This window comes from Phyllobates terribilis, unplaced genomic scaffold, assembly GCF_046119375.1.
Source record: "Phyllobates terribilis strain yellow unplaced genomic scaffold, ASM4611937v1 Scaffold_4__5_contigs__length_816908805, whole genome shotgun sequence".
Taxonomy (NCBI): Eukaryota; Metazoa; Chordata; class Amphibia; order Anura; family Dendrobatidae; genus Phyllobates; species Phyllobates terribilis.
The window spans coordinates 88013883-88038411 of record NW_027362764.1 but is presented as its reverse complement, the minus strand read 5'-3'; the positions used below and the strand labels follow the sequence as shown (position 1 = coordinate 88038411).

Below are 24529 nucleotides of genomic sequence, written 5' to 3'. Positions count from 1 at the left end.
CTCTAAGTATCACTGAGTAACGATGCCCCAGTCCAAATATATCAGAGGGGGAACAATAAGGCCATGTGCCAAGGAATACCATCACGCTGCAGTTTTTTACGTAATTTTTCAAAACAGAAAAATGCAGTGATATTACCGAAGTTCCAGAAAATCACTGCAAAAAAAAAAATGCAGTTCAATTGCCTCATGTGAACATGGCTTTAATGTACTTTTACACAGAAATAAAAATTAAGTATTGATAGAATCTCATACAATACGCCTACTGTAATGCACTGGATTTTCCGTTTGGTTCATAAAAATGTTTATCCACCTCATGTGAACATTCCCTAAAAAAGGGCTGTAACATCTATTCTGCAAATTGCTAACTTCTGCTTTCAAACACATTACAAGCGAGCACCAACACCTCCATTATAGTCCGTCAGTCCTCAATTATCACTTACTTTTCTTTCCTCTAACCTACAATTACTCACCAGCTGTTACCAAACAGTAATAAAGCACAAATATTGTAAAAAAGCTTTATCAAAAGCATGACACATTTCACAAAATAACAGCTATGAAAAAGGTTCTTAAAAATTCACTGGGATAATGAAAAGGGAAAAGAAAAAAAAAGCCACAAAACAAAAACCACAGGGAAAAAACTTTTTTTTTTTTTTTTTTTTTATTAATCAGTACATTTAAACTACTCGTAGGTAACTGACTATATTGCACAAATGATCGGCATCAGCAAAGGAATAAAGAACAGCCATTATGCCTGAAAGTACAAAAGATAAACGCAAATGCTGCCTCACAGTCAAAGATGCGCCAGAGCCCGCGGCCCACCTGTCCGGCGCCCATACACACATTCTGTGTGCCGCTTTATCAGTCCCTGACGCACAATGTGGGAGACATAAGTTTTTGTTAAAGTTTGCGGCTTTTAATCCAGTGCTGGTTCCTGATCACTTACTTTTCTTTGCCCGATGGATGCTTCTTCTTTAGAGTCCAAACAGCAACCATTCACAAAAACCGTGTGATCTGAAAAATAAAAGGCAAGAAGAACAAGTTAATATGATTCCTCCACCTGTACCATGACCATTAGCACTGCAGGCATTTAACAAATAAGACATTATATAAGGGTGAACAGAAAAATCCTGCAAACATTTATCCCATATGGCAGGGGTGGGGAACCTCAGGGCCAGGAGCTGTTTTCGGCACTTGATGATTTTTTTTTTCCGCCCCCCCGGGGCAGATTCCCGGGGACCGCAGTGCCTGGGCCGGCAGCTGATTTTGACGGTTGCCAGCCCATTACGGTAATTTCTTGCATGCAGTGATCACTATTGAGCGCTGAGGCGCATGCAACGAAAGATGAAGTCCTGACACCAGTGCCAGCGTCAGGACGTACCTTGCGGGAGGAGCTAGAGTGCAATTTGTACGGCCCCCGAAGGATGGAATAAATATTCAAAAGGCACCTCTGCTTTAAAAAAAAAATTAAAAAAAAGACTTCCCACCCCTGCCATGTGGCATCTACCTGGCCATTACTACAGCCTGGATCCATCATTCAGGTTTATTATTAGCGCTATAAGTTGGTTAAAGACAGTTTCTCACAATTTTTACCTACTTCCTATTTTTTTACAACTCAAGACATCATGGTCCGTGAGGAGCGATTTACTAAATAGAATCACAACTACATAAATGTGATTTTAACAGTTCAATAAGCTCATAAGAGGCATGAAAATGACCCAAGTGTAATTAATCTATTAATCTAATCTATCATATCATATCATATCTATATATATTAGAATTGTAAAGTGCTGCGGAATATGTTGGAGCTATAAAAATAAAAATTAATAAATGTAGATATATATCTATCTCTCTATATCACACTTTATGGAGTATGTGCAAGATAAAAGAAATATTTAAAAAGACAATTTAAAATTAATCCACACAACAATAAAAAAAGAAGACGACGTGGGACACCTAGTAACCCTCTATATATAGATGAAGCTGGGAACAATCAAAGGAATTTAAGAAAAAAAGACCTCAAAAAGGTAATGGCTATATATTTATAAAAATGCATAGCATCATATAGCAAGTAAAAAGAATCAGAAAGGGCAGCTATATTGAAATAACATCAAATACAAGTAATAATCACGTGAAGTTAAGATAATAATGACAGCCAAGAAATCAGTTAAAACAGGTAGCCTGGCCTTAAAATGACGTGTCTAGGTCAGAAAAACTAATTTTCATACATCCCATTAGGGCTCAGCCACACGACCGTATTTTCAATCAGAGTGCCATCTTTTAAAGAAATGGATCACGCTCGGATCAATGTAATTCAATGGGGCAGCGCTGAATTTAGCCACAAGCAGCTCCCACAATGCCCCTCACCTGATAGTTTAATGTGCCCTATATATTTAGAAGCTCTTTAAAGGGGTGCACGCGTGCTGGTTGCGCACGCGTCTTCTTGTGCAAAGTGGCTTCGGAGATAAGTGGCAGTTATTTCAGAGGCAGTTAGTCAGAGCAGGAGTCAAGTAACCAACACTTTGACCACTTACTCTCTTTTAACTATGTTTCTGTTAGCTCTCACTTTTTCCTCTATAGTCCTCCACTTTCTAGTAACTCCTCAAATCCCTACACCTAGTAAGAAACTCTTCATCTCTCCCTCCATCCTCCCCATTCATCTCACCTCCTCCTCCGAATTATTCTTCAACATTCAATCCTGGATCTCCAAACACAGACAGCCACCTCATGCCCTCTCTTGCTCCCACCTGCTAACACTTTCTCTGCTCCTCCTCACTGCTGGAGATATATCTCTCCAAATCCTGGTCCTCCTCACCATATCCCCACAGTTACTTCTACCTCCTATCCACGACCTTCCACAAACTGTCGCAACCCTTCTAACCTCATACCCATCCAACTAATCCCCACTTCCTTAGTTGCTCTAACAGGAGCTCTATGGAACGCTCGCTCCGTCTGCAACAAACTTTCCTACATCCACAACCTTTTCATTACTAACAAACTTTCCTTCCTCGCCATTACCAAAACCTGGCTCACCCCCTCTGACACAGCCTCCCCAGCTGCACTTTCATATGGCGGATTCCACCTTTCCCACACACCCCCGACCCAACGGCAAACATGGTGGAGGTTTTCTCCTGTCAGATACCTGCGCTTTCACCCAAATATCACTGCCACCCTCTGTTACACTCCCCTCTTTTGAGGTGCACTGTGTGCGCATCTATTCCCCCTCTGACCTCCAACTGGTGGTCATTTACCGACCCCCAGGGCTAGCCACCACTTTCTTAGACCACTTCACCACCTGGCTGCTACACTTCCTTTCCACAGACATCCCCACTATCATAATGGGTGACTTCAACATCCCCACTGACACTTCCCACTCGTCTGTCTCTAAGCTCCTATCCCTCACTTCCTCCTTCGGCATTCTCAATGGTCTTCGGCAGCTACTCATAAAGATGGCCACACACTGGACCTCATCTTCACCCGCCTCTGTTCCCTATCTAACCTCTCTAACTCACCCCTCCCTCTCTCTGACCATAACCTCCTCACATTCTCTACCCTCTCCTCTCCAAGTGCACAATCCCCACTCCACCTCCACAAACTTACACACGCTCGCAGAAAACCTCAAAACACCTAGACCTACACTCACTGTCTGAATCCCTCCTCCCTCTTACAGACATAAATTCCTTACACAATGCAGACGTTGCTGCTGCTTCATATAACACCACAATAGCTTCAGCTCTCGACTCGATCTCCCCCCTCAAGCATACCAAACCTCGCACAATCAACAGGCAACCCTGGCACACCAAACTTACTAAAGAACTGCGACGGGCCTCCAGGGTTGCGGAGAGGAGATGGAAAAGGTCTCACTCCATCGAGCACTTCATCGCATTCAAACAATCCCTCACTATCTTCAAGTCCGCACTCACTACAGCAAAACAAACCTACTTCTCATCGCTCATATCCTCCCTGTCTCACAACCCTAAACAGCTATTTAACACTTTCAATTCTCTCCTTCGCCCCCCAGCACCTCCTCCCTCTTCTCTCATCTCAGCCGAAGACTTTGCCTCATTCTTAAAGCAGAAGATTGACACCATCAGACAAAGCTTTTGCCTAAAGCCCGCACAACTCCTCCTCATACCTACTCAACCTTCCTCCTCCAAACCCCACTTCTCCACCATTACAAAAGGTCAAGTCTCCTCTTTACTCTCCAAATCACACCTCACCACCTGCGAACTTGACCCAATCCCATCCCACCTCATCCCTAACCTTACCAAAGTCTTCATCCCAACCCTAACCCACCTCTTCAACCTGTCCCTAACAACCGGTGTCTTCCCCTCATGTTTCAAACATGCCGCAATCACACCCATCCTCAAAAAGCCCTCCCTTGACCCATCCTGTCTGACTAGCTACTGCCCCATATCACTTCTCCCCTTTGCCTCAAAACTTCTAGAACAACATGTCCACCTTGAACTGTCCTCCCACCTCTCCTACTGTTCCCTCTTTGACCGCCTGCAATCTGGCTTCCGACCGCATCACTCGACTGAAACTGCCCTGACCAAAGTCACCAACGACCTACTAACTGCCAAATCCAAGCGAGACTACTCCATCCTCCTCCTTCTGTACCAGTCATCTGCCTTCGACACAGTGGACCATTCCCCCTTACTACAGATTCTCTCATCTCTTGGCATCACGGACTTGGCCCTATCTTGGATCTCCTCATACTTAACAGACAGGACATTCAGCGTCTCCCACTCACGCACCACCTCCTCATCTCACCCCCTATCTGTCGGTGTCCCCCAAGGTTCAGTTCTAGGACCTCTGCTTTTCTCCATCTACACCTTTGGCCTGGGACAGCTCATAGAGTCTCACCTCTATGCTGATGACACACAGATCTACCTCTCTGGACCAGATATCTCCTCCCTACTAACCAAAATCCTACAATGTCTGTCCGCCATCTCATCCTTCTCTGCCAGATTTCTAAAACTCAACATGGATAAAACAGAGTTCATCATCTTTCCACCCTCTCATTCATATCCCCCATCTGACCTATCCATCAACGTCAATGGCTGTTCACTCTCCCCAGTCCCACAAGCTCGCTGCCTTGGGGTAACCCTGGACTCTGATCTTTCCTTCAAACGACATATCCAAGCCCTTTCCACTTCCTGCCGACTCCAACTCAAAAATATCTCCCGGATCCGTGCATTCCTCAGCAAAGACTCTGCAAAAACACTAGTGCATGCCCTCATTATCTCCCGCCTCGACTACTGCAACCTCCTGCTCTGTGGCCTCCCTTCCAGCACTCTTGCGCCCCTCCAAACTCTGCTGCTCGACTAATCCACATCCCCCCCCCCTCGCTATTCCCCAGCCTCCCCCCTCTGTCAATCCCTTCACTGGCTCCCCATTGCCCAGAGAATCCAGTTCAAAACCCTAACCACGGCATACAAAGCCATCCACAACCTGTCTCCTCCATACATCTGTAACCTAGTCTCCCGATACTTACCTGCATGCAACCTCCGATCCTCACAAGATCTCCTTCTCTACTCCCCTCTTATCTCCTCTTCCCACAATCGCATACAAGATTTCTCCCGTGCATCCCCCCTACTCTGGAACTCTGTACCCCAACACCTACCATGGAAGCCTTCAAAAGAAACCTGAAGACCTACCTCTTCTGACAAGCCTACAACCTGCAGTAACCACCGCTCCACCACATTACTGCATGACCTCCTCTACCCTCACCTACTGTATCCTCACCCATCCCTTGTAGACTGTGAGCCCTCACGGGCAGGGTCCTCGCTCCTCCTGTACCAGTCACTGACTCGGTTTGTTAAGATTATGTAAATGTTTTTGCTATGTATATCCCTATCACATGTAAAGCGCCATGGAATAAATGGCGTTCTAATAATAAATAATAATAATAATAATAATAGCCTTGATGAATCAGGGTCTTTTTTTTAATCTGTGTGTGATGCTTAATTCCAACAGTGGGGGGCACTGCCGGGAAAGTGAGCATTTACTGCAAGGTTTCCCCACAGATCACAACTGATCAATAGGGGTCCTAGAAGTAGGACACTTTGTGATCAGGAAAGGTTAGGATATAAGTAAGGATGGCCCAAATCCACCAATTCTTTTAACCAAGATTTTTATTCTTTAGCTCAAAGCAAATCTTCCACTGAGCTCAGAAAAAAAGAAGTGGAAACGATTCCTGGCAAAGATTAGCATTGGACACATTTACAATGGAAAAAAGTTTGGTGCCATTGCTAGTGAATTAATTAAATATGGGAGCATCCATCCAGATGTAAGAATTGAGTCGGCTCCTCATTGTTTGTATCCCCCCCGTAGTCATAATACAGGTTTCTTCATACAAACATTACATAACTGTCAATGTACCATGTAAAGTACAAACCCACACAAAAATAATGGAATGTGAAGAGACAAACAGAGGAGCAATTTGTTCCTATAAATGGGAAACATTCTTTCTACGTCGCTGGAATTGTGGCAAGAGTGGTTACATTTTTGTTAGTTTAACTCAAATTAACACACAAGGATGCGTCTTTGGACGAAACATCTCAGGAGACTTTAAATATTCATAACCCGTCTATACAATAGCTCATCAATATTAATTTGGTTGGGGTCTGACTCCCATCACCCTTACCAATCAGTTGAATGGAAATATAGAAAATAAAAAGTCACAAATCACTAAAAAGTGGCACAGCGCCACAGATTATGTACTGGCCCTGAATGGTAATGCAAGCATTTTTCAATATAACTGAACGGGAGAAGCTTGCAGTAACCACACTCAGCCACTAAAAAATGTATGGTGCTGTGCAATTTGTAGTGTATTGTAACCCCTTCAGTCATTCAGTAGGGGGAGCTAACAGACTCCAGATATTGATGACCTATCCTCAGCGTGAGCATGTCAACAATATCATCGACCTCCTTTACAAAACAGATCAACAGCACTGCAAAAAAACGTAAGTGTTGATTATCGGGACACTTCTTAAAGGGAACCCGTCATGTAAAATAAAAACACTATTAACCTTCAGACATGGTGTTAATTTGCAGGTTAATAGCGTTCTGACACTGACAGCGGGCTCCGCACTGAGAGCCCCGCTGCCAGGAGGAAGTGAATTTTAAGAACGAAAGAAAGTCAGTGAGTTTGGGTACCCATTGACTCCAATGGGATTCGGGTTCTGGTTAACATTCGGGTAGAGCTCTGGTACCCGAACCAAACTTTGGACTAAAGTTTGATGGAGCCCGACAAACCAAAACTTCCCCGGGTCCACTCATCCCTACTTGCAAGTGCTGCACTCCTTACCTAGCAGACCGGCCACCACTATTAAAACAGTGGTGGTCGGTAACCTAGACAACAAGCGGTAAACAAAAAACATCTCCATTTTTGAAAATGGAGAGAATTTTTAATAAGTAATTTGCAAAAGGTTCTTGTTTTTACAAGAACTTTGCAATTTTACTCATTTAATATAATAATCCTTTAAACTTAGCCAGAGAACAGCCAAGGAGAGATCAGCATTCTGGAGATGTGTGTGATCTCTCATATACTAGTGTTTTGTCCGGGTATAAGTAACCAGCGCATCTAATTGCTGCTCTCTGCAATATGACACATGACAGCACTTGACCTCCAGACCAGGCTTCTCACTACAGTTTATAAAGAGATGTCTGTTTCAAGATTTCCTGCAGATGAGAAGTGTTACATTGTAGACTTCTTAGAGAATGTAGGAGATAGCTGATAATACTGATAATATAACCCTTAGTGAATGAAGCCATTTACAATATAGAAAAAAAAATTAAATTTGAAGATTTAGTTTATAAAATGGGCTGTGTATTTTTCCCCCCCCTCACTACAGACAATCTTTCAGAATGGAAGCCCCTGTGATCAGTGGATCGATGCTTGCTCTAGCTCTTATGCATATATCAGACGTCATCAGGAAAGGCGGAGGCTGGCCGCTGCAGGGAAATCTACTGCTCATTGGTGTAAAGATTGCGGACTATCCTGCATTTTGCACAAAAACAGCACTGCTACATGGAAATCGAACATACAGCATCCAAAGGAAGCGGATTTTTTTTTTTTTTTTTTTTTTTTTTTTTTTTTGCTATTGTGGACACCAGAATATTTAGGAAAGATCACAAATATACCAATACTAGATGGTGGCCCGATTCTAACGTATTGGGTATTCTAGCATATGTATGCGGCCGGCCGCGACCAATCTGCAAAGCAGTGTTTAAATTAGGCGCCAATATCGCTGATTGGTTGTGACCGCCGACCGCGACCAATCAGCGAACTGTGTTAGTGAAGACCGGAGAGCGTGTTTAAATTTGGCGCCAAAATCAGTGAATCGTATTAGTGAGGACCGGGGAGCGGCGCTGTGGGAGATGAGCGGCTGCTCGCAGCAGAAGTATTCAGACCGGCGGCGCCACTCCCTGGTCCTCCCTTCTCATTTGCCATTGGGAGATCAGCGGCCCTAGCTGCTGATCTCCCGATGTTAGCCGCATGGAGGTCAGCGGCGCAACTGGGCGGGGTACTTCTGCTACGAGCAGCCGGGAGATGACCGGCTAACGTGAGTCTGGAGACGCCGTGGAGAGCGATCTGCTGCCAGCAACATCCTTCAGCATGACCGGTTTGGCAGTGGGTCAGTAATGGTGTGGGGTGGCATTTCTTTGGAGGGCTGCACAGCCTTCTATGTGTTCGCCAGAGGTAGCCTGACTGCCATTAGGTACCTAAATGAGATCCTCAGACCCCTTGTGAGACCATATGCTGGTGCAGGTGGCCCTGGGTTCCTCCTAATGCAGGACAATGCCAGACCTCATGTGGCTGGAGTGTGTCAGCAGTTCCTGCAAGATGAAGGCATTGAAGCTATGGACTGGCCCGCCCGTTCCCCAGACCTGAATCCGATTGAGCACATCTGGGACATCATGTCTCGCTCCATCCACCACAGACTGTCCAGGAGTTGGCGGATGCTTTAGTCCAGGTCAGGGAGGAGATCCCACAGGAGACCATCCGCAACCTCATCAGGAGCATGCTCAGGTGTTGTAGGGAGGTCATACAGGCACGTGGAGGCCACACACAATACTGAGCCTCATTTTGACTTGTTTTAAGGACATTACATCAAAGTTGGATCAGCCTGTAGTGTGTTTTTCCATTTTAATTTTGGGGGTGACTCATAATCCAGGCCTCCATTGGTTAATAAATTTGATTTCCATTGATGATTTTTGCGTGATTTTATTGTCAGCACATTCAACTTTGTACAGAACAAAGTATTCAATGAGAATATTTCATTCATTCAGATCTAGGATGTGTTATTTGAGTGCTACCTTTATTTTTTTGATCAGTGTATATCCATGACATTAAAAATCTGAATTGATGCTTTTGCTGAAATATGGAACCCATTTGTGTAGATCAGTTTGTTCTCATTTTCAGCTCATACAAGAGCGGCTAAAGGTTATGAAAACACAACTACCATCAAGAGTTCAGTATGACACGGCTGCGGTAACAGTACAGCACAAACTAACAGTAGTAAAGTGGAGCTCAGCCACATTGTGATTTACCAAACAAATCCTCAAAGACTTTTTTTCCCCTTAGTTCTAAGAACTGACCAGGAAAATATCCAGTCAAGTGAAACCCGCAATGTCAAGATGTAAGAAGCCGACACTGAGCAGAGGGACGATAAAGCACAAGTACATCATCTAGAATCAGGTAATAAGATGTACAATGGGGGCTTGTGTGTTTGGCACTTGTACAAGAAGTGCTCCAGATTGCAGACAGTTTAATATGTGCTAAAGAAACCTCCACCATCTAAAATAAAATCAGACATAAGCCAATACATGGACACTGAAAATTAGAGTTTGTCAAACTGTACTTGATTTTTTTTATGCCACTAAAATAGAATATCCATACATTTACAAGCACGCTGCCAAGGCTAAACCCATTCCTACTTTGTACTGTACTTAGAATTATTATAAAGGTGCAAAAAAAAAAAATTTAACCCATACCTATCATTCAAGTGACATGTAGAATGACACTATATCTGGCCATTATATTATTTGTATCCTGCAATTTCACCAGTTTTCTTGTCTCTGAACTAGTGGGAGGAGAAGACTAGCGGCTAGGTGTCCCATACACAGCACACAAACATGAGAGCAGAAAGGTCTGCTCAGAGGCAGAAACAGTATGGAGAACACTGTACAGCAGTGCTGAGCAATGTAGCTGTGAATCCAGCTCTGGAGGGAGATAGACACTTGCTATAAAGCAGCAACACTACCTGTGTGTCTCTAGGTTCACACATATGTAGTGATCTTTGCTAAGCACTGTGTCGGGGTTTCCACTGAAATCATCCAAAAAAAAAAAAAAACAACATTATTCCAAAAGGAACCATTCACTTGAGAGGAGCAGACGAGTCAAGGTGGACACTGTACGGCCTCCGTCCTGAAACCATTTGTCTTTTTCAATGTTTTAATCTTTATTCCATAAATCAGTAGTACATAAGATATTACAAAGCTGCTTATTTTCATGTCAGAGAAATCTGTTTTTCTCTCCTCCTCGATTGATCTTTAAAGGGTTGGTCCGAAACCAAAGTTGAATTTCATCCTAAATGTCTTTATTTTATTTATCAAACAAAATCTCTTTTATAATATATTTCAATTAAAAATGCCCAGCCATTCCCTGCTATCTGTAGTCCTGTGAATGTGCAGTTACCATGCCCTCCTTCACCGGGTCTAATGAGAAAAGTGCTAAGCTGGCAAGAGAGCACAGCCCAGCCCCCGAAACAGACATCACCACCCTCAAACCACAGTTACACCAACTTTTTTTTTTTACCCATATATTCAAATTAACTGTTTCAGGAGAACTTGCAGTAAAATATGTTTGTCTCTTTCACCTTTGTGCCCTCTCCATAGAATCTTATGAGCACCAACTGTCATCTAAGTAAAATGAAAATCTATCATCACTTTAGTTTTCACAGCTTTTACCCAAGTACTGAAATCAGTTCAGAAGGAGACAAAGAAGCAGATTTCTCTGAAAAGATACAGTATTACAAAGTTACTTATTTTCATATGTACTATAGATTTCGGATCTAAAAATTAAACGGATGGTACTTTTTATCAACCTTTTTCTGCCCACACTGCAAAAGATGAATACTGCCAAGATGGAGGCCACACAGGGGCAACAGAAGTGGCGTACTGCCTTTAGAGGCAGGCCAAGCGACTGCCATGGGGCCCATGAGCCAGGCGACAGGGAGGGGGTCGGGCGTGGTCTGGTGTCAGCGCCCATCATTCCCCTCTGCGTCTGACGCAGCGGCGCGATGACATCACTCCATCACGCCACCCTGTCAGACAGTGGAGCAGGCGAGGAGACGCACTGTAGAGACCAAAGTAGTGGGGGAGATGCGAGTATTATAAGGGGAGCGCATTATACTCCGTGGAGGACCGCGGGGAGCGCATTATACTCCGTGGAGGACCGCGGGGAGCGCATTATACTCCGTGGAGGACCGCGGGGAGCGCATTATACTCCGTGGAGGACCGCGGGGAGCGCATTATACTCCGTGGAGGACCGCGGGGAGCGCATTATACTCCGTGGAGGACCAATTTTTGGGGGGTGGGAAGGAGGGGCAGAGGGGAAGGCCCAATTAAACCTTCTGCTCTGGGACCCCATGATTTCTATGTATGCCCATGGCCATAGAGACAGTGTTGGCACCATTCAAAAGTCTAGCTCCTTCGGGTCTGTTGCCGGAATAGTTTTTCCCAGGAAGATTCCGATGGAAACGCTGATGTAGTGCTAGACGTATAGCACACTATACGTGTGAACGTAGCCCAACTCTCAAACTTTACTCCCCACCTACATAGACTTCAGCAAAAAGCTGTAACCTGATCCCTCAGTGAGCTGGTTGTCTGACTGGTCTTGAACTTGCCATCAAATATGAAAAAACATCTCAATAGGCAGTAGAGGAAGGGGGGGAAAGAAGTAGCCCTGATAAGGTTAGGTTCACATTTATACAGTGCATTCCACTGGACGTATGTGTACAGCAACATAAATTAACAGCTGTATATGGCAGTGTGCACAGACTAAAATGGGGAAAAAAATTAGAATATATTGACACATACACCAATGTATATGTTATTTTGACTAAGTTTTGTCAGGTTTATATCGTACTGTATTTTTCCGCACATATAGAAAAATAGAATTGTTCCTTTTTTAATAATAATAAAAAAAATAAAAAAAAACACATTAAAGGCTTTTTGCCTCCATTTTGAACGGGAGACTTTTTGAAACATATCGCAGTACATTTTAATACACCCAAATGTAGGTTTTTAAATTAATTTGGGGGCGTTTTAGGGGGTACACCATTAAAGACAAACTCTGCACCACTCCACGCAGAGTAGACCCTGAAACCAAGAGAGGATACAGTTTTTTATATTTGCTTATACTAATGATTTAAGCAAAGTGTGATGAAACCGTGAATATAAAGGAAAACCGAACAATATGTTTACAATAAACAACTTGGATGAAGGAATGTTGTCCTTTCCACAATGGAAAATATAAGTTATAGCCAGATAGTCAGCACGGTGGCTCAGTGGTTAGCACTGCAGCCTTGCAGCGCTGGGGTCCTGGGTTTAAATCCCACCAAGGACACCATCTGCAAGGAGTTTGTATGTTCTCCCCGTGTTTGTGTGGGTTTCCTCCGGGTTCTCCGGTTTCCTCGCACACTACAAAGACATACTGATAGGGAATTTAGATTGTGAGCCCCAATGGGGACAGTGATGATGATGTCTGTAAAGTGCTGTGGAATTAAAGGCGCTATATAAGTGAGTAAAATAAATAAATAGTCGTATGGTGTATCCACATAATCCAAGTCTTGGTGTCTCAGGGGCTTCACCGATGGTTCTCCAGCTACACAAGGGAAGTGACAGATTTTGCTCAGGAGCGTAGTACTTTACATTACACCTCTGCCTACTATGTTAAGGTGCAGAGTTCACACCCAATAATCAATGTATATCATGTCAGCCTTCACCTAGTAACTGCACACACCTCAAATACAGACTACATAATAAGAAATAAATCAGAAGTATACAAGGCATGCATTATGTACCACTTCAAAAACAAGCTCTGAGAAGGAGTTCTCCTAACCATATCCACCTTAAGGATATGTGCAAACAGTTTTTTTGAGCAGAAACTGAGCAATGACTCAAAAAATCATCCTCTAAATCTCAAAACTCCTCCAAAACTTGGAGTATTTGCTTAATTTCTGCTTGGAAAACTCAGCAAAAAGACTGTGTGCACAAAGCCTAAGGCTTTCTTCCCACACAGGTTTTTAATAAGATAGCAAAAAGTGTCATTAATTTCATGTATTCTTATTTTTGCCTTATTTAGTTATTCAGACATCTATTTTTGTTAGGAGTTTCCTTGTTCTGTCTACAGAGAAGTATACAGGAAAATGTCAAAATGTCATGCATGCTGACGAGGTAAACACCACAGATCCCCATCCTTCAAAAAAAAAAAAATCTTTTCAGAGGGGGAGAGGTCCACTTTAGTGGCACCTTTTGGAGGTAGCGATCCTTAAAGTCGATGTGGACCCTTCAGGTTACGTTCACATGAGGTTTAGAAACTGCGCACAAAATACAAAACCTAAGGGCATGTTCACACATCACAGCATTTTACTGTTCCGTTTCTTATTATTTTTTCCCCCGCAGATGTGAAGGAGTTTTAAATACGCAGCATGTCAATACTTTTGGCGTTTTTCATTCATTTTATTGCCATTTTTCGTGACCATTATGGGTTTTTTTTTTTTTATGCAGAATGAAACTGACCTGCGTTGCATGTTTGAAATCTTCACCATGTCAATTTCTCTTGTGGGTACGCAGAGCTTTATGTCCACATTTTATCAGTAGAATTTCACTAGATGCGGAAAATCCACAGGTAACAAATGCATGTAATCCGCACATGACTATCTAAAAAGTTTTGTCAAATGCAAACACCAGTAAGGATGAAAAACAAAGCAGCTTTATTTAAAAACATGACAAATCAAAAGACAAACTGCAGCATCAAAACAATGAAAAACTAATGCAAGTAATCTAATAGGTGAAACCTCAAAAACTCCCAAATACTCATTGTGGGAAAGTAGCCTTAAAGAAGTTGTCCACTACTTTGACATTGATGCCCTATCCGTAGGATTGGGCATCAATGTATGATCGGCCGGGGTCCCGCACGCAGCTCCCCCACGATCAGCCGTTATCGGTGGCGGCCAGAAGTGCTTACCTGAGGTGCTTACCCGTCAAGTTGTAGTGGCCGCCGCAGGGTACTGCACATCCACCTCCCAGAGTGGGAGGCGGATGCGCAGTACCCCGCGGCAGCCACTACAGATGGACACCCAAGCACCACAGGTAAGCACTTCCGGCCGGCGGCATCGATAACGGCTGATCGGCGGGGGTGCTGCGTGCGGGACCCCGGCCGATCATACATTGATGCCCAATCCTACGGATAGGGCATCAATGTCAAAGTAGTGGACAACTTCTTTAAAGGGCTTTGCCACACGACTCAGGATATACATCCAAACCAGAGACTCCATTTGCCAACAAGTGTTTCGGATGTTTGCTGGGTGAAAGGTCTCTGGGGTCTAAGGCTCGATACTGACTTTGATTGCTACCTTCTATAGGTGACATCAGAATTCCTGCCCTCTATCAAGAGATTATTCAGGACTTCCCTTTTGAAGATTCTAATAGAAATAACTTCCTTTTTTTGGAAGTGCATTGAGCTGTAGGGTGCATTGCTGCAAAAGGGGAAAAAAAAACCTCTTTAAATCTTCTTCCTTAGCGAGTGTGAACGAGCTGAGTGTAACCGGAGTGTAAGTGCAAACGGAAGTAAGTGTGTGACTTGTTGTTCAGTGACTTGGATTCAGGGAGTTTGGAAGGGAGGAATTTGGACAGAATTGCTGTCTGTATTTTATTAATTCTTTACATTTCTTTTTACTTGACATTTCTGTCTAGTGCAATCCCCATTAGGAAATGAGCTCCATTATTGGCAATGCTATCCAGTGTACATCTTGCCACATGTATGCAATCCTTGAACAGCCAGTCGGGGTTGCATACTGCTGCGCGAGATGTGTGCACGTTGTGCGTTTGGAAGCCCAGGTACTGGATCTAAATGAGCAGCTGGCAACACTGAAATCCATTGACAACATGGAAAGGAGTCTGCTGCTCACTGAGCAGCTGCTCACTGGGGTAGATGTGGGGGAGGGTGGTAGTAGGGAGCTGCAGGTCAGTGAGGCCGCTAGCTGGGTGACAGTTAGAAGGGGGGTAGAGGGAAGAGTGCCAGGGAGGCTACTCCTGATCTGGCACACGCCAATAAGTTTGCAAAGTTGGCAGATGAGGGGGGTGAAGGTACAGGGTTAGCACTGCTGCAGCAAGGCATGTCCCCTGAAAGCCGGAGGAGTGTCAGCTCCAGTAAGGAGGGAAATAGGAGAGCAGGGCAAGCCAGGCAGGTGCTGGTAGTGGGGGACTCTATTAGGGGAACAGATAGGGATCGTCGAACAATGTGCTGCCTACCTGGCGCTCGAGTCCGGCACATCGCTGATCGGGTTGACAGATTATTGGGAGGGGCTGGTGAGGACCCAGCGGTCATGGTGCACATTGGCACAAATGACAAAGTTAGAGGTAGGTGGAAGGTCCTTAAAGATGATTTCAGGGAATTAGGCTGCAAGCTTAAAGCAAGGACCTCCAAGGTGGTATTCTCTGAAATACTACCTGTACCACATGCCACACCAGAGAGGCAACGGGAGATTAGGGAGATAAATAAGTGGCTCAAGAACTGGTGTAGGAAGGAGGGATTTGGGTTCCTGGAGAACTAGGCCAACTTCTCAGTTGGCTACAGACTCTACGCTAGGGACCGGCTGCACCTCAATGGGGAGGGTGCAGCTGTGCTGGAGGAGAAAATGGCTAGAAGGTTGGAGGAGTGTATTCATTTTATAGGTGGGGAAGATAGTGCAGATAGTGACCTGGGCACAAATAAAGAAATTTGGAGTGGGGTTAGAACAGTCAATAAAAGTAAGACGGAATAGAGGTACAGAGAGATACATAAAATGCATGTACACTAATGCCAGAAGCCTCACCAACAAAATGGAGGAATAAGAATTAATTTTGTTGGAAAATAATTATGACATGGTGGGGATAACAGACGTGGCTGGACGAGAGCCATGACTGGGCAGTTAATTTACAGGGCTATAGTCTGTTCAGAAATGACCGTACAAACAAGCGAGGGGGGTTTATATGTAAAATCATCCTTAAAACCCATCTTGCGGGAGGATATATGTGAATCTAATGGAAATGTAGAGTCCCTGTGGGTGGAAATAAGGGGAGGGGGAAAAATTAATAAATTACTGATAGGGGTTTGTTATAAGTCTCCAAAAATAATGGAAGCAGTGGAGAATATCCTTGTAAAGCAAATAGATGAAGCAGCGACTCAAGGAGAAGTCATTATTATGGGGGACTTCAACTACCCTGAAATACATTGGGGGACAGAAACCTGTAGTTCAAGAAAAGGTAATAGGGTTTTGACAACTATGAGAGACAATTAACTTTCACAACTGGTTCAGGACCCAACAAGAAGGGGGGCACTGCTAGACCTAATATTAACCAATAGGCCAGACCGCATATCAAAGATACGAGTTGGGGGTCACTTGGGTAATAGTGATCACAAAATAATATGTTTTCATGTAACCTTTAATAAGATGTGTAGTAGAGGGGTTACAAGGACACTAAACTTCAGGAAGGCAAATTTCCAATGGTTGAGAGATGATCTTAGTGCAATAAACTGGGACGATATCCTGAGACATAAAGCTACACAAAGCAAATGGGAGACATTTATTAGCATCCTGAATAGGACCTGTGCACAATATATACCCTATGCGAATAAACATGCTAGAAATAGGAGGAAACCACTATGGCTAAATAGAGCTGTAAGGGGAGCAATAAGTGACAAAAAGAAAGCATTTAGAGAACTAAAGCAAGTAGGTAGTGATGAGGCATTAAATAAAATATAGAAAATTAAATAAATTCTGTAAAAACCAAATCAAGGCAGCAAAGATTGAGGCAGAGAGAATCATTGCCAGAGAAAGTAAAAATAATCCCAAAATATTCTTTAACTACATAAATAGTAAAAAACTAAAAAATGATAGTGTTGGCCCCCTTAAATATATAGTCTGGGTGAAATGGTGGATGAGGATGAGGAAAAAGCCAATATGCTAAATGATTTTTTTTCAACCGTATTTACACAAGAAAATTGCATGACAGAAACCATGATTAGTGATAACAAAAATTCTCCATTAAATGTCACTTGCTTAACCCAGCAGGAAGTACGGCGGCGTCTAAAAATCACTAAAATTGACAAATCCCCGGGCCCGGATGGGATACACCCGCGAGTACTGCAGGAATTAAGTAACGTCATAGATAGACCATTATTTTTAATCTTTAAAGATTCCATAATAACAGGGTCTGTACCACACGACTGGCGTATAGCAAATGTGGTGCCAATATTCAAAAAGGGGACAAAAACTGAACTTGGAAATTATAGGCCAGAAAGCTTAACCTCTACTGTGGGTAAAATCTTGGAGGGTTTCCTAAGAGATGCTATAATAGAGTATCTGAAGAAGAATAACCTCATGACCCAATATCAACATGGGTTTACGAGGGACCGTTCCTGTCAAACTAATCTGATCAGTTTTTATGAGGAGGCAAGTTCTGGACTGGACCAAGGAAATACAGTGGATGTTGTGTATATGGGACTTTTCAAAAGCTTTTGATACGGTTCCACACAAAAGGTTAATACATAAAATGAGAACAATGGGGATAGGGGAAAATATATGTATGTGGGTTAAGAATTGGCTCTGTGATCGGAAACAAAGGGTGGTTATTAATGGAAAACACTCAGACTGGGTCTCAGTTAACAGTGAGGTACCACAGGGGTCAGTATTGGGCCCCCTTCTTTTTAACATTTTTATTAATGACCTTGTAGGGGGCATACAGAGTAATATTTCAATATTTGCAGAGGACACTAAACTCTGCAGGGTAATCAATACAGAGGAGGACAATTTTATATTACAGGAGGATCTATGTAAACTAGAAGCTTGGGCTGATAAATTGTGCTTGGGCACAAACGTTAACAATCCCGAAAAGTAGGAAGAATGGGAAACATTTAAGGAAACCAGGATGGATGAACACAGAACTTAAACACATGCTAAAAAGAAAGAAAGAAATGTTTATTAAATGGAAAGAGGGAGGCATATCTAAAGAAGATTATAATGCAGTCTGCAGATCCTGCAGGGCACGTATCAGGTTAGCTAAAGCTGACAATGAATTAAGGCTTGCAAGAGATGTCAAAAGCAATAAAAAAGGATTTTGGGGGTATGTCAAAAGTAAAAGAAAAGTCAAAGATGCTATAGGATTTTTACAGGATGAAAATGGAGAAATGGTAAGAGAGGATGTTGAGAAGGCCGAACTTTTTAATTCCTATTTTGCATCTGTTTTCTCTCAGAAAGAAAATGTAACATCAACTGATCTTCACTGTCCTTTTAAAGGAATAGAGGAATCCAAGTTATCTGAAAACAGAAAGATTGTGAGGGAATATTTAGCTAACATAAATGAGTTCAAGTCTCCAGGTCCAGATGAATTACACCCCAGAGTACTGAAGGAGATCGTAGAAGAAATTTTAGAACCACTCTCCATAATCTTTGAAAATTCTTGGAGAACAGGAGAAGTCCCAGAAGACTGGAGAAGAGCAAATGTTGTTCCTATCTTCAAAAAGGGGAAGAAGGTGGACCCAGGGAACTATAGGCCGGTGAGTCTGACTTCTATACCAGGAAAGATCTTTGAACAAATTATTAAACAACATGTATGTAAGTACATGGATAAGAATGAAGTGATTAACCAGAGTCAGCATGGGTTTGTAACTAACAAGTCATGTCAGACTAACTTAATTTCCTTCTATGACAGAATCACTGACTGGGTGGATCAGGGAAATGCTGTAGATATAGTATATCTTGACTTCAGCAAAGCATTTGACAAAGTATCTCACACCATCCTTATTGAAAAAATGACCAAGTATGCAATGGACCAGGCAACTGTTAGGTGGATTCATAACTGGCTTAGTGATCGGACTCAAAGGGTGGTTGTAAATGGCTTCACATCCAGCTGGATAAATGTCTCAAGTGGGGTACCACAGGGCTCTGTCCTGGGACCTGTATTGTTCAACATCTTTATCAATGATTTAGATGAAGGAAATGAGGGTAAACTGATTAAATTTGCTGATGACACAAAGCTAGGAGGGATAGCTAATACTAGAGAAGAGAGAGAGAGGATTCAAAAAGACCTAAATAAACTGGAGCAGTGGGCAGCAACCAACATAATGGTTTTTAACAGGGAAAAATGCAAAGTACTACATCTGGGCAATAAAAATGAAAAAAGCATATACAGAATGGGAGGAATAGAGCTAAGCAACAGTACATGTGAAAAAGACTTAGGTATACTAATAGATCATAGACTGAACATGAGTCAACAGTGTGATGCAGCAGCAAAAAAGGCAAATACAATTCTGGGATGTATTAACAGAAGCATACAGTCTAGATCACGTGAAGTCATTATCGGTCTTTACTCCTCTTTGGTCAGACCTCATCTGGAATACTGTGTACAGTTTTGGGCACCACATTTTAAAAAAGACATCGACAAACTGGAGCAAGTTCAGAGAAGAGCGACCAGAATGGTGACTGGTCTGCAAACCATGTCCTATGAGGAACGGTTGCAGGATTTGGGAATCTTTAGCTTGCAAAAAAGAAGACTGAGAGGAGACTTAATAGCTGTCTACAAATATGTCAAGGGCTGTCACATTGTAGAAGGATCATCTTTATTCTCATTTGCACAAGGAAAGACTAGAAGCAATGGGATGAAACTAAATGGGAGGAGACACAGATTAGATATTAGAAAAAGATCCTAGTTACTTACCGGTAACGGGATTTTACAGAGCCCATGACAGCACCACCTGAGAGAGGGTATCCGCCCACCAAGGACAGGAACCTACTGAATAAAAAGGCGGTACCTCTCCTCCGCATCAGTTTTTTGTTTCAGAGAATGAGAGGGCCTCCGAAGACAGGTTAATACATAACCACCACCTCAACATATGTACTAAACACCTTAAAAAAAGTGCACACCACAGTGATGAAGGGGAGGGAATTAATAGGGTGCTGTCATGGGCTCTGTAAAATCCCGTTACCGGTAAGTAACTAGGATCTTTTCCCCTTCTCCCATGACAGCACCACCTGAGAGATTTATAGAGATTAAATACCAGAGGGAGGGATCACCGCTTGCAACACCCTTCTACCAAAGGACAGATCAGTAGAAGAGGAAAGGTCAAGACGGTAATGTTTGTAAAATGTAGCAGGGGATGACCAAGTTGCCGCCTTACATATAATGTCGATGGGCACATCCGCCTTCTCAGCCCAGGAAGCAGCTACCGCTCTGGTGGAATGGGCCTTCAGGTTCTCAGGAACCGGCAGATTGCTAGAAGAGTAGGCTAAGGTAATAGTATCCCTGACCCATCTAGCTATGGTCCCCCTTGTAACCTTAAGTCCTTTCCTAGCCCCCTGAAAGGATATAAATAAAGCGTCACTCTTTCTCCAGGCTTTTGTCACTTCCAAATACTGGACTAACACTCTCCTAACATCTAAGGTGTGAAGCTTATATTCCTCAGAATCCCTAGGATTAGGATAGAAGGAAGGGAGAGTGATTACTTGCGTCCTATGGAACTTGGAGGCTACCTTTGGAAGATAGGCCGGGTCTGGTCTTAAGATTACTCTATCCATACATACTTGAGTGAATGGATGGTTAACGGATAGTGCGTGTAAGTCACTGACTCTACGAGCTGATGTCAGGGCCACCAATAGCGCAGTCTTTAAAGTTAAGATTTTTTCTGAAACCTTCTCTAAGGGCTCGAAGGGAGGTTTGGTTAATGCTTCCAGAACTAAATTAAGGTCCCAAGGAGGCATTCTTGGAACAGGAATAGGTCTGGATCTATGACAGGCTTTAATAAATCTAATGATCCATCTATTTGCTGCCAAGTCATAATTATACAGTGCCCCCAGAGCCGATACCTGTACCTTAAGAGTACTGGTGGCTAGTCCCATGTTTAACCCCTTCTGGAGGAATTCTAGTATGGCCTCAATAGGAACCCTCCCTTTGGCAGACTGACCCGAGGTAGACAAGAACTTAGCCCAGGTTCTACCATAGATTCTAGTTGTTATCGGCTTTCTACTTGCTAGAAGGGTAGTAACAAGATCTGGAGAAAACCCTCTTTGCGTCAATAGCAACCTCTCAAAATCCAAGCCATCAAATGCAGGCCCGCTCTTTGGGGATGACAGACTGGGCCCTGCCTGAGGAGATCCGGGATGTCCGGAAGAACCCATGGATCTGCTTGGGACATTCTCTTCATCCAAGTGAACCATGGTCTCTTGGGCCAGAACGGGGCGATCAATATAACCCTCGCCCGTTCCTCTCGGATCTTCCTCAGGATAGTAGGGATCAGTACTAAAGGGGGTTAAGGCATAAGCTAGAGTGAAATCCCACTGAATCTGCAGCGCGTCCACCGCAAACGCCCCCTCTTTTGGATTCAGGGAGCAAAAGGTTTCAGTCTTCCGATTGTGTCTGTTTGCAAACAGATCTATCTGGGGCTGTCCCCACCGATCCACAATCTGCTGAAAAACGGCTGGATTCAACTCCCACTCTCCTTGTTTCAAGATGTGACGACTCAAGAAATCGGCCTTTATGTTCTCTTCCCCTTTTATATGCAGTGCCGAGAGCGTAACCAGCCGACTCTCGGCAAACCTGAAGATCTGATCCGCTATTAACATCAGAGGGAGAGACCTGGTACCCCCCTGATGATTGATGTAGGCGACTGTTGATCTGTTGTCTGACATTATCCTGACGTGAGGACCCTGAAGAACAGAACTGAATTCTTTTAGCGCGTTTCTGGCTGCCAACAGCTCTTTCATGTTAGAAGAGAGGCTTGTCTCGCTGTCCGACCAGAGGCCTTGTACAGAACGATCCCTTAGGTGAGCTCCCCAACCTTCCGCACTTGCGTCTGTTGTAATTGTATCCGACACCTGGAAGGTCCAAGGAACCCCCAAAGATAGGTTGACCGGAGATGTCCACCAGTCCAGGGAGTTGATCACAACATCTGGAAGAGATATTTTCCCATTCAGGCGACCTTTGAGCCGCCTGTCCGCTGCCAGAATCTCCTGTTGAAGACATCTGGAATGGTGCTGGGCCCACTGAACCGCCGGAATGCAAGACGTCATTGTACCCAACAGAGACATTGCACTCCTCAGGGTGATGGTCGGATTGCTGACAATCTGAGATGTTAGGGATCTGATCTTCAGTTTCTTTTCCTCTGGCAGAAGACAGGTTTGGTTTTCCGAGTCCAGAATGAAACCCAGGAAAGACTGAACCCTCTTTGGTTCCAGCCTTGACTTCTCCAGATTCCCGTTCCATTTGTTTGAGCTGCTTGCGCTGCTTTGATGGCTGTGGCTGCTGCTGTACTTCCTGTGGCGGTGACAGCTGCTGCCCAGGTGACTGCGGTTCCTCATTCATCATGGCGGGGATGCAGACACTGCCATCCTGATTGCTCCCCATCCTTAAAAGCAGTAGGGCTCCACCTCCTTTAGGCTCCTCCCCTTCCGGCAGCGTGCTCATCTCTCTTTTTTTTTTTTTTTTTTTTTAAATTTTAGCCAGCTGGCGCGCTACCTGCAGATCCACCTGCCTCTGTGCGTGCGCAGCCCAGCGGCACCCGGCGCGCTTGCAGCGGGATGACAGCTTCCCACCCGCGCATGCGCAGACCCGGTTTCCGGCGCACTCCGTGATAGGGCGCGTCAGCACCCCGCGCGTGCGCAGCCCGGACTTCCGGCGCGCTCCGTCACAGGGTGCGACGCGACCCCCACGTGCGCAGCCCGGAAGACCTGCCGGCCGGCGCGCTCAGTTCATCTTTGCGAGGCGCAGGCCCGGCCGCAGGCCCCGGCGCACGCGGGGAGGCATCCAAAGGAAAACAGCACCTCCTCCCCACACGCAGACCCGGGCAGCAGCCAGACGGGCTGGGAACAGGGACCATCTGCTGCTTCCACGGCCTCCAGGCCGCACCGTCCATAATCCAGGTACGTGAGGTACCACCTGGTGAGGCTCCCATCAGGGACAGGAACCAAAAACTGATGCGGAGGAGAGGTACCGCCTTTTTATTCAGTAGGTTCCTGTCCTTGGTGGGCGGATACCCTCTCTCAGGTGGTGCTGTCATGGGAGAAGGGGAAAAACTTTTTGACAGTTAGGGTGATTAATGAGTGGAACAGGCTGCCACGAGAGGTGGTGAGTTCCCCTTCAATGGACGTCTTCAAACAGAGGCTGGACAGACATCTGTCTGGGATGATTTAGTGAATCCTGCTTTGAGCAGGGGGTTGGACCAGATGACCCAGGAGGTCCCTTCCAACTCTACCATTCTATGATTCTATGATTCTATGATAAATGGCAAATGAGCTTTAATGGGGATAAATGTAAGGTAATGCACTTGGGCAGAGGAAATACAATGTATAATTATATGCTTAATTGTAAAACACTGGGCAAAACTGTAACTGAAAAAGACCTGGGTGTATTGGTGGACGACAAGCTCACGTTTAGTGGCCAGTGTCAGGCAGCTGCTGCAAAGGCAAATAAAATAATGGGATGCATTAAAAGAGGCATAGATGCTCATGAGGAGAACATAATTTTACCTCTATACAAGTCATTAGTGCGACCACACTTAGAATACTGTGTACAGTTCTGGTCTCCGGGGTATAAAAAAAGACATAGCTGAACTAGAGCGGGTGCAGAGAAGAGCAACCAAGGTTATTAGAGGACTGGGGAGTCTACAATACCAAGACAGGTTATTACACTTGGGGTTATTTACTGTGGAAAAACGAAGGCTTAGGGGTGATCTTATTACTATGTACAAGTATATGAGGGGACAGTACAAAGACCTTTCTACTGATCTTTTTACTCTGAGGCCTGAGACGGGGACAAGGGGGCATCTTCTACGTCTGGAGGAAAGAAGGTTTAATCATAATCACAGACGGAGATTCTTTACTGTAAGAGCAGTGAGACTATGGAGCTCTCTGCCGCATGATGTTGTAATGAGTGATTCGCTACTAAAATTTAAGAAGGGCATGAATGCCTTTCTTGAAAAGTATAATATTACAGGTTATATACACTAGATTCCTTGATAGGGCGTTGATCCAGGGAACTAGTCTGATTGTTGTATGGAGTCGGGAAGGAATTTTTTTCCCCAATGTGGAGCTTAGTGTTTGCCTTCCTCTGGATCAACATGTTAGGCTATGGGTTGAACTAGATGGACTTAGTCTTTCTTCAACCTTAAAAACTATGTTACTATGTATGAGAATATTCAGGTAGTAAGAAATAAATAACCTACTTTATTGGGACCATTGAGAAATTGGGGTGTTCGTTATTTGAT

The 24529-nt window shown here is 44.1% G+C and overlaps 1 protein-coding gene across 4 annotated transcripts in view; it reads right to left on the bottom strand.

The window, feature by feature from the left end:
• Positions 1 to 24529, bottom strand: part of SVIL (supervillin) — a 221523-nt gene that overhangs the window by 163692 nt on the left and 33302 nt on the right. For all 4 annotated transcript variants that reach the window (XM_073677601.1, XM_073677606.1, XM_073677602.1 and 1 more), the window contains exon 2: positions 944 to 1011. In XM_073677601.1, the coding sequence (XP_073533702.1) occupies positions 944 to 993 (50 nt within the window). In that variant the 5' untranslated portion in view covers positions 994 to 1011. The remainder of the gene's footprint in view (positions 1 to 943; positions 1012 to 24529) is intronic.